At 33.3% G+C, this 11484-nt stretch overlaps 1 protein-coding gene and 1 long non-coding RNA gene across 2 annotated transcripts; both read right to left on the bottom strand.

Moving 5' to 3' along the window:
* Window positions 1-208: 208 nt before the first annotated feature.
* Window positions 209-7609, bottom strand: LOC115712739 (uncharacterized). The gene is made up of 8 exons (XM_030641089.2): window positions 7283-7609; window positions 5466-5534; window positions 4447-4557; window positions 3974-4056; window positions 3677-3752; window positions 3174-3359; window positions 1040-1168; window positions 209-716 (listed from the first exon to the last, which is right to left on the bottom strand). Exons 1-8 carry the CDS (start codon window positions 7364-7366, stop codon window positions 552-554), a joined length of 903 nt encoding a protein of 300 aa, XP_030496949.2. The 5' UTR covers window positions 7367-7609; the 3' UTR covers window positions 209-551.
* Window positions 7610-9386: 1777 nt separating this feature from the next.
* On the bottom strand, window positions 9387-10292 carry LOC133037262 (uncharacterized). The gene is made up of 2 exons (XR_009687387.1): window positions 10248-10292; window positions 9387-10206 (listed from the first exon to the last, which is right to left on the bottom strand). It is a non-coding gene; the product is annotated as an uncharacterized LOC133037262 (long non-coding RNA).
* Window positions 10293-11484: the final 1192 nt, after the last annotated feature.

Below are 11484 nucleotides of genomic sequence, written 5' to 3' on the forward strand. Positions count from 1 at the left end.
GCATAAATACTCAATGTTTATAAAATTATAATTTTTCTTTAATTTTGTCAGTACAAACTCTATTATTGTCTTAAACATGACACATATAAAACCTAAATTCTAAATCATTAGATCTAAATATAAACATGTAGTATAAATTACTTCTAAAATTTCTTTTGAAAAATTCAAAACAAATTCTGTATTAAAAAAAACTAGAGGGAAATTACAATTTTACAAATATTAAATATTTATGCCGTTAAAAATAAATATTAAGTTTTTACCGCTTACAAACTTAAAACTTTGAATACTACCCATACAATTTTTACATTTTTTTTTACATTAAAGAACAGTGATGGTACGACCAAACCGTGCTCTCATCCCATCCTATCAATAAATAGGTCAAAAGAAGTAACAATAAAGCAAGAGGCCAACATGAAAGCAGGTCAAATATTTCATCAACAAAAAATCGCAGACCTATGCGAGCATTTTGCATTAGCAAGAGTAAATTATTAATTATTTAATGTATGTTAAATACAGAAAATGACATAATGCTATGTTAAATTAAGCCCCTACTACTGCTCATCTGTCTCTCCGCTTCCGCCCTTAAGGTGCAAATGCTTTTCTCTCTTCTGAAAGTCTGTTAAACCCTTCCCACTTCCAGTCACACCAACCTTACCGAACGGATCATCAGGAGACTTAAAGATGCTCTCTCGCTTGCGTCCAGAGAAGAAACCAACCTGAAAATGCACAATCACAATAATAATAATAATAATAATCATCAAAATACGCAGATGCACCAATTCTAAGAATCTTAATATTTCTTGTTCAGTGTTAAATTTACATTAGATCATAATTGGCAAATCCATCTGGACTCAGCATAAGTATAATGTGCAATGGATTTTTGATTGCTCTTGGGTCGGCCCACAAATAAAATGTACAAATAACAAAATAAACAAGAGTTAAAACAATTGACACCACTCTTGTACTCTTATAGCAGTCAAGAGTGATTGGTTCAACATTGCAAGTGCATCTACATTTAAATAAGAATCTCAAAGCATACCTTCTTTGTCTTGCCTTTTGTTGTCTGGAATTGCTGCCAAGCATTTTGGCGCTTATTTTGTGTAACTTCAAGCTGCTCAAACCGCATCTTTGATTTGAAAGCATGTATCTTCTTTCGCTTGGTTGCTTTCTGCAGAGAACAATTTGGAGAAATATAAAACAGCAGCCGTGTATAGTAAAATACCTCTCAGCATCAAAGCAATTACTAAGTTATGGTGTTCGTACATGCTGTAAAAGTTCATATTCATTGATTTCTAGGCCTTTATGTTTATGTTTATTATTACACTTAGCAGCTACCAAGTCTTAACCCCACGATTAGGTTATAGTAACAGGGTAAATGCTGTGTTTTGTGTAATTAAATCTATAAATGAAAAGAAAAAAGCTTTTTAAATTTAAAGTATAATAATTAATGCCAACGGTTCTTATTAATACCAATGATTCATTTGTCATTTAATCCCCATCAAAATTATGTAGATTTACATTGATGAGTGGCAAGGATATGATATATATACATCAATTGTTATAGCCTAACACCTTAGAAAAGGTAACATTCATAAATAAAAGGAATTCATATAGATAATAGAAAATCAAAGCTCCAAGGAGCAATCCGGGTTGGAAACTTAAAGGAAAGGAACAACGTGTTTCTTGTGTGATAGCTTTAGCGGTTCCCAAACGAGAGGCAATCATTGTGGCATAATATTGTTAAAAGCAAATATAAAATGGAAGAGAATGGGTTGGATACTGGTGGGAAAGAGTATCTTTGAGAAACCCTTGGAAGGACATTGCTTCTATATATAAAAATTCCAGCAGTTGGTCAAGCTTATTTAAGGTTGTGAGTGGCAAGAATTTACTGTTCTGGAAAGACAGTGCTACATCAATTTTTTTCCTAAATATTTGCTCCCCATGCTTGCAGACTATCAACAAAAAGAATAGATGTATGTACCAACGACTTGTGCCTTAGGGAGGACTGACTGGAAAGTAATTGAAACATACACTAAATCGGAGGTTTGAATGATAGAGTATCTACTTTCTAGAATAAGTTGATTTAATTTGTAGAATCCAAATCTACAAATTAAGTTAGCTAATGATGGATAGGATGGGGGATCCCTCCTTGGGTAAAGATAAGGAAAAGCCCTATGCCTCCTAAAGTGGATGTGTTTACTTTGCTAATGTTCATACATCTCTTTTAGAAAACAAGACCCTATTAGTGGAGTTATATGCAAGATGAGTGGAGAAAACAACAATCGCTTATTAGTGGGCACACCTATTTTACAAACTCGAAATACACAAATTAATGTGGCATCCATCTTAAACCTGTCAAAATTTTAAGGCAGGGCCTATTACTTTTACGTGTATTAAGATGCATGTCACACCATTGTGCACATCTTGAGCGTGTAGAGTAAATGTGTACCTATAGCTGTTCATTCTACAATATTGGTGGTATATAACTACATGGGCACCCTATGATCTTAAGCTAGCTTTTGAAAGTGAAATCTACCCAAGTGATTGTATCAAGTGGTATCAAAGTCATGCACCCAGATGTCATGGAAGGGGCAACCTGTGGATTAGGCCCAGAGTGGGCCATCATCGACATCGCCTTTAAGGGGGGAGTGTATTGTTAGGTTCCACCCAAGTGGTTGTATCATATTCCTTTGCTCTTAGATTATGGTTTACACTCTCTAAGTAATGTAAACATATCTGCTGCATGGTATAGATCTCCTTCATTCACCATTGTTTGATAAAAATAAATCTCTAAAGGAGTCAAGGTCGACATAAAGATCACATTTGGGAAGTCTCAACTTTTGAGAGGCAATTTGCTGGTTGATGTTAAGTAGTTTATAGATGTACATTTCTCTAATCTATTATCTATGTCAAGATTTTGTTCTAGGATCTTTTCCTACTTGTGCTTGTAATTCTTCTCTAACCAAAGCAAGCTTGAGGGTTCCTTCTTTCTTTTATTTTTTTTTCTTCTTTTTGTAAACAAAAAGATAGATAGCTTACCACATCCTCGGGATTTTGTTCTAGGATCTTTTCCTACTTGTGCTTGTAATTCTTTTCTAACCAAAGCAAGCTTGAGGGTTCCTTTTTTCTTTTATTTTTTTTTCTTTTTTTAAACAAAAAGATAGATAGCTTACCACATCCTCGGGGTCATCAGGTTCTATACGAAGTTTAGCTGGCAAGGTTCGAGATTGGAAGTCAACAGAAGCAGCTTGAGCAATTTTTCTCTTAATAGCTTGCTTTGTAGCTTCAGCTACCTTCTCTGCTTCCACCAATGCATTCACAGCGCCTTCTTGAATTGGCCTTATATTATCAGGATCCACCTGGAATTAAAAAAAAAAATGTATATATAAGTAGCAGCACTCACTGCAGGTATTCACTCCACGGTGATAAATGATCAAAAAGCACAACTATGAAGAAAAAAGACACTAATGAAGACCAGAAGATAATTAATGAACTATAGGAAACCAACAAAATCATTTTTTTAAAACCAACAAAATCATTAACGAGACTTCATAGTTTCATCATCTTAGGTTAGGATATAAGATATGATATCACATACATCCTAGAAGAAAAGCTCATAAATGAGTTCAAAGTAGTAAGATAATGACTTAATTGAATGTTTAGAGAAAAATAATACCTCTTCTTTATTGCCCCATTCAACATAAGCAACGTAATACCCAATTGGAGTATGAGCCTCAATTGTTGCATCATACCTAGGCATTCAACTAATTAAACATTGGCTTAAAAATATGTATAGGAGAGAGAGAGAGAGAGAGAGAGAGAGAGAGAGAGAGAGAGAGAGAGAGAGAGAGAGAGAGAGAGAGAGAGAAGTGGGGGTCCTGGGGGAGGAGAGAATATAAATATAACCAATGTGATAATATAAACGTGAATTGGTTCATGTACAGATAAATAATATCAACATTTTATCACATACCATTCGCCATCTTCACTCCAAACAGCTTGCACCTTTGTGCCAACAGGAAACTTCTCTTGATGGTCAGAAAGGCTTAGTGAATCCTACATTTGAAATCAGTAAAAGTACACGGTATAAGAACCAAAGATATGAGATAGCTCCGACATCAGCACACATTTACATACACAATATCAATGGATAACAATGCCATGAAATATCATGTCTATATAAATATTTAGACGTTTAGCATCAAAAGGTCAATGAATCTTTAGCAAATACATGAAGACCACAAAGGTTCTGACAGGCCGCAAGAATCGACAGAAATTTCAATTATATGGATGTATGAACTTTTATACAGCTCTCTCATTCTCTCTCTCACACACAAGACACAACAATAGAGGAAACAAAACCAAGCCTTAATTTTTTATTTTTGAAACTAGGATCCCCGCCTAACCCTACAATATTTGGGCAAAACCAGACCTTATTTGTCATACCTTATCATTCCAATCAGGAGATGTATCAACACTTGCCCCAGTCACAACATTGGATACAGAATTCTCATTTTGCTTTGCAGTTTCCAGCAGTTCCTCCGTTAAGGCAATTACCTGCAATCTTAGAACTTTAGTGCAATCATAAATTTCAGAAGGAATAGAAAACATGATTTTTTTTTTTTATAAGTTACACAGACAAGGACTCAGTGGATCACTCAGCTTACCCACCCAACTACTTGAGCTAGCCTCAAGAAGGAATGATAATATAGTAAACATATGAATACCAAAGCATGAAAAGTGTATTTGTTTTTTATTTCTTTATAAGAAAAGTCTTCATCTCTTTGGAAAAACAGATAGTAAAAAAAGCAAAGAATATCCCTAAACAATGCAAAGAAAGGACGAGCTACTACGAGTATAGCATTTTGAAGAACATATCATTGTTGTGATTCGAACATAGAATCTGATTGTGAACATCCAAAATCAGTGACTGTGAAAGAGAGAGAGAGCAGGCTGGCCATCACGACACACAGCAAACCTGCACAAGAATCAAGATAGAAGTGATGTGCATCTTGATGATGTTCTAATTCTACATTAAGATCCAGTATTCTTTTCTCCAAAGAGTTCTCATTTCTGGAGTGTATGAACTTAAGTTAACATAAAGCCATCCTCACCTTAACAACCCTGTAATGACAACAAACTCCCAAGGTAGCCATTAGCTTAACTGATGTTGCTTGATGAGCAACATTTTGGTGCCTTCAAAAGAGAGGAGGAAAATAGAAGAAGAACGGTAATTGCACTGATCTAGACAACCAAAAAAAGAATATCTACAATTTTCTTTACAATCATTGATCTATAAGACACTACAGAAGATGCTCCTGTAGCTCTATCACATAATAACCACTCACATTGTGTCATAAAGTCGAGTAACACAAGTACACAACAGAAGCCCATTATTTGACTGGAAGGTGTAACTGGATATTCAACAACACATACAAGAAAATAAAAGTCCTTAACAAAATTACCTCATTGAGCTCCCTTTCCATGTCAGCATATTCCGAGTTTCCAGGATCATCAGCCAACAGCTGCTTGACCTGATCGACAGAACAAGAAATCAGTGACAGATGTGTCATGCATAATACCATAGGAAAGATGTAGAACTGCAAATATAGAGAGCAGGGATAATGGCCTATAGCTGTACAACTCTTATCATATAACTTGTGTTAATTGAAGGACAAAGCAACAAAAAAAATTATCAGGTGTGCTTAAATGAGACTAAGAGCCTCCTATGCAAGAGATCTAAGGTTCGAACCGTGGACCTTTCACTTACCCCAACCCCCTCACTACTCAACCAAGCTAGTGGCTTTTAAAGTAACATAAAAATAAATGAAACCAACTAACAAACAAGTCTGTAACATTTCACGACAAAATACCCAACTACAAATATTTTAGTTTTCAATACAGGATTCTTGAATGTCTTAAAACCATATCCATGAAAACAGTATAAACTAAAGTTAGTGTTGTTGGAGTGTTGATAATGCAACCTATTAGCAAACGATTATAGCTTCATTATAAGTTAATTCTACCATACAAAAGAAATGTCTGAGTCGAGCTATTCTCAGTAATACATTCACAGAGAGAAAAAAAAGCATGAAAGGTCAGTGAATTTCTGTTGTTCTCATCAAAAGATAAATAGACCAAGGCTGTGTTTTAGTAAAGGAGAGGAAGGTAGCTAAGAAGGTGACGTAAATTACCAAGGAAAAAAGAATATCGAAGGAAGGTGATGTAATTTAGGGCATTGGAATGCCATTCAAAATAGAATGACTGGTCCACTATTTTAGCGGAATCACTGTTCCTAAAATAAAATGAAGAAATGGAAAGAAAAACTATTCTTAAATATAATTTAGTTTTTTTAATACTTTTTTTTTAAAAAACTAGATCCCCCGCCTAACCCTACAATATTTGGGGACCATGAAACTATAGCAATTACTATATAGGTACACAAGAGGGACCTCAGACCTTGTGAGAGGACCTTAATTCTTTTTCTTACTCAATAAAGTATACTGTATGTCATTCTTGTTCTTGTTCCAAATTCATCATTCTCCCAACCAAAGAGCCCCTAATCTCTCTCTTTGTTTGGTAGGAGGGAAAATCAAAAGGGATTGGGAAATTTTTTGAAGAGGGCAAACACTTAAAAATTAGTTAAAATTGGGATTGAAATCTCCAACAATATCTTCCATCCAAATCAGTACCCTACCCCAAAATCCACCCACATACCCCTCTCTCCTTCCTTTGCTCCGTCACACCAACAAACTCTTAGTTTAGTTCAATTCCATGTGTGCATGAGCTAAACAGATTACCTCCATCCATGGATTAACAATTTTACTACAATATATGTCTAGCTATTTTATCACGTATCTTCCAAAGTCTTAAGAGTCAGGTAAAAAATAAGATAAACAAGGAGCAGAAATCATAGCCACCTTAAGGCTTCACCTTCAAAATCCCCACCCTACCCCAATAAGTAAATCATAAGTAGGCTTGGGCGATAAAAATCCATACTTTCTCTCGAACTTTGAGTTCAATTATGAAAATTTAGCGGCCCCAAAACTTCACTCGAATGAAAAATTAAAGAAAAGTGCTTCACAATAGTGAGAATTTAGTTATGTGAAAAACTCAGAGACACACACAATCATATGTATTAACGTTATGAAGTAAACCCTATCTGAAGTAATGGAACCAGTAAGACATAAACCTAAACAGCTAAGATGTTCACAATAACATAAATACAGATATACATATATAGATGTAAAACGAAAAGAGGAAGAAAGATGAATTCGTATACCTGGAGAAGCTGTTCCTTATAGGTGGAGAGATTGGAGGCGAGCTCTTCTATGCTTACCTCTTCTCCCTCTTCTCCTCCTTCCATTTTCTTTTTGAAAGAAAAAAAAAATGAATTAACTATTAAATTTCTTAGAAGAAATTCTTTTGCCGAATCTTGAATGAAGAAGGGATTTGAGATTTGGGAGTATAATGGAATTGGAAAGTGGAAACCCAAACGGCAAAGGCTTCCCTTCTTTGTGTCTTGGTTCTTGGGTGCTTCAGTGTGTTGGAATGAATCTGGTATATATTTATCTTGAGTTGACGATGTTTTCCTTTCTACTCACGACCCCATTCTTCGGCCCGTTTAGCCCAAGTCGCACTTTTATTGTGTTTTTTTTAGAAGTATTACTTATTCTACATTTTTATTACAAAAGTACACACAAAGTTTAACTATCATACCTCGCACATCGGACATAAAACAATCACCGGTATTTTTGAAACTACAATAAAAAATGGTGGAAATTACAGATTTTTGAAAAGTTTTTCTATAAATATCGCATATTTATGTTTTGCCATTTTTTATGGCTTTTTTTTAAAAAAAAAAAAAAAATTGGACCTGTTTTATAAGTTTTTAAACCCTAGGGGTGTTCATTGGATCACATTTAATGGATTTGGACTCATCCAATCCAATCTAATTATTTATTGGATATTAGATTTTGTCATCCGATCCAATCCAATTGAATTGAGTCATCTGATCCGATTCGATCCAATGGATGTATTGGATTGGATCGGTTCCATTCATTGGATGCTTTAACTGGTTTTGTATTGGATTGGATTGGATCCATCCAATGGATCCAATGGATCCAATGGATGAATCCAATTCATTTTAGCCACTATTTAGGCTATTTCATTAAAAAGAAAAAAATTTATGAAAAAGCATAGGTGCCGTTTGGTAACACTTTTATTTTTTAATTTTTTAATCTCAAAATGAAAGTAAAATTTTTGTTTTTAAAAAATTTATTTTTGAAAAACAAAAATGTGTTCTATAACAACTTTTGTTTTTCAATTTTAAAAACAGAAAACAAAAGTGTGTTTTGTAAAGTTCATTTTTATTTTTATTTTTTGTTTTATTTAAGTTTGGTCTAGGTCCGGGGTCGGATTCGGGTTCGGATCAGAAGCCGGGTTCAGCGCCAGGGCCGTGGGGAGGAGATTTGGTCCGGGTCTGGTCGTAATCCAAAAAATTGATTACGAAAAAAAACTGTTTAAAAAAATATTGAAAGTCATTTTTTTTGTTTTTAAAATTTTGATTTCTAATTATAAAATTGAAAAGTAAAAACAGTTTTATAGAACATGTTTTTGAAAAATATTTTCACTTTTCCACTTTTAAAAACAGAAAACTGATTAAAAAATGTTACCAAACGTCACCATAATTTAAAACCTAATAATCGAACATAGATAATAAACAATAGTTTAATCCAAATCCAACCTAACTTTCATGATCCCATAATAAAAATATAACACAAATCTAATTTAATAAGCAAAAGTCTTAATAAACAAGTCCAATACATCAAATGCAAATATAATATAAAATATTGAGTAATTTGCGGCATAAATACCTAAGTTTTATGTCGAGTAGCAGATAAATACCTAAGTCATATTTTTGGCGGTAAAAATACCTTCCGTCACTAGTGTGGAACTTCCGTAGGTACCTGACCGTTATGTGCCAGGTTAGTGTCCACGTGTCATTCTTTGATTAGTCCATGTCATTTAATTTATATATTTTATTTAAAAAATTAATTTAAACATTTAAAAGTATTTTAAAATTAAAACAATCATTAAAAAAATATAAAAATTATATTACAATAAAACTTAATTTATATAAAAAACTAAATGACATACTTAAAATAAAATTAAATACATTTAATATATTCATTCAAATTCATCCATTGCTCCCGAACCCAAAAAATTTCTAACCCCAATTCAAATTCATCCATTGTTCTTCCCCAAATTTTTTTACTCAGATCCCACTTAAATGTGTAGCAACATCAATGCGATCGAAAACCTCATCACTCACCAACATCTATCTAGCAAAATCAAATTGACAACACAAATTGGACCACCAAAAAAACCCAGAAAAACTTGAATAATAATAAAAAAAAAAACCCAGAAAAAATAATACAAACATTCCTAAAAAATCCTTAACGATGAGCAAAGAAACCTGTAATACATCCAGTAAAAAAAATCAAACCATAATGGTTCCGTTGATGACCAGATTTCTGCCAAGCCCAAGTGTTCTGTCGAACTCACCCATATCTCCCTCACACTTCGCATAGAGAGAAACAGAGAGAAGGATACTAGTTTTTTTGGTCTTCTTCTTCGATTTATCTTCTTCATTGTCAGCAAGGCTATTCACCAGGTTGCGGCTAATTTGGATACTAAACTCACCCATGATTTCACAGCTTCCTGATAAAATACCTAAATGCATTAACAGAAGTAAAACAGAAAGACAAATTTCTCTCAACATAACCTCCATATATTTCTCCTTTCTGCTATAACACCCAAACTTATTGCATAACAATAAATCTCCAAACAATGATGAAAGAACTGGAAAAAAAGTTCAGTCATGGGTGCAAGAGCATCACAATCAGAAAAAAATGAAGAATAACATGTTTGAACAAAATGAAAGAAGGGTTTTTGCCTATCCCCAAATTCCCAAATCAATTGAAACTCACAAACCCTTAATTTAATAAGCGCTGCCAAATACTAGCCTCCATTTCACTAGCAGCATGCCCAATCAACAAAGTGGGCATCCATGCCAAGGTCGCCATTACTGAAAGCACAACAAGTATTGTCTTTAAATTTGCCATAACTCTTTCTCTTTCTTTTTCTCTCTATGTTTCTTCCTATAACACTATAACTATGCAAAATGGGGAAAATAAATTAGGGCTTTTGATAGAGAAATGGGATAGAGATGTAGACAAGATTACCTTGGTTTTCAGGAAGAAGAAGAATTGCAGGAAGAAGAAGAATGGCAGGAAGAAGAAGAGGATGATGAAGGGATGACCTTTCAATTTTCTATTGGGTTTATTTGTTAGTTTTAGGTTTTGGGTTTTAATTAATAATTTATTATATTTTAATTTAATTAAAATATGAATATTAAATATTTATTATTTTATTTTGATTTAAATTATTTTTGTTTTATTTTTTAATTTTTAAATAAAATATATAAATTAAATGACGTGGACTAATCAAAGAATAACACGTGGACACTAACCTGGCACATAACGGTCAGGTACCTACGGAAGTTCCACACTAGTGACGGAAGGTATTTTTACCGCTAAAAATACGACTTAGGTATTTATCTGCTACTCGGCATAAAAGTTAAGTATTTATGCCACAAATTACTCTAAAATATTAAATCAATCACTCTCTTGAGTTTAATCTTTGATGGTCCAATCTCACAAAAGAGGATGTTTACTCAATTTTAAGGTCACCAACTCCATTAAGAATTTCTACAAAAAAAACACAACAAAACAAAACAAAAATAAATTAGTATATTCCATTAAAAAGATTATAAATTAAAATTAAAACAATAGATGCATATTACCAGCTTCTAATTAATAAGAGTAAAACCTATTAATAATTAATATTTTTTTTTTAAAACAAAATAATTAAATATATGAAATTATAAATATTAAATATGATTGGATGGACATTGGATGATATTGGATTGGATCGGTTCAGTTGTCCATTGGATCAGATGTCTCATCCAACATCCGATCCGATCCAATTGGATTTTTAAAATTTGCATCCGATCCAATCCAATTATGATTGGATATCCGATTGTAATTGATCGGTTGGAATTGGATCGGTCGGTTAGGATTGGATCGGATAACTTATGTATTTTATAAAGAGCAATTTGCGGCATAAATACCTAAGTTTTATGCCGAGTACCAGATAAATACCTAAATCGTATTTTTTGCGGTAAAAATACCTTCCGTCACTAGTGTGGAACTTCCGTAGGTACCTGGTCATTAAGTGCCAGGTTAGGATCCACGTGTCACTCGTTCATTGGTCCATGCCATTAATTTTTTTTTTTATTATTATTTAAATGTTTAAAAATGATTTTAAAAATATATAAAAAAAAAACAAAAATAAATCTACCAATTAATCTCTTTGCAGCTTGCTTTTACTAGTTCAACTGTGACATGTAAAACTGTACTT

This window comes from Cannabis sativa, chromosome 4, assembly GCF_029168945.1.
Source record: "Cannabis sativa cultivar Pink pepper isolate KNU-18-1 chromosome 4, ASM2916894v1, whole genome shotgun sequence".
Lineage (NCBI taxonomy): Eukaryota > Viridiplantae > Streptophyta > Magnoliopsida > Rosales > Cannabaceae > Cannabis > Cannabis sativa.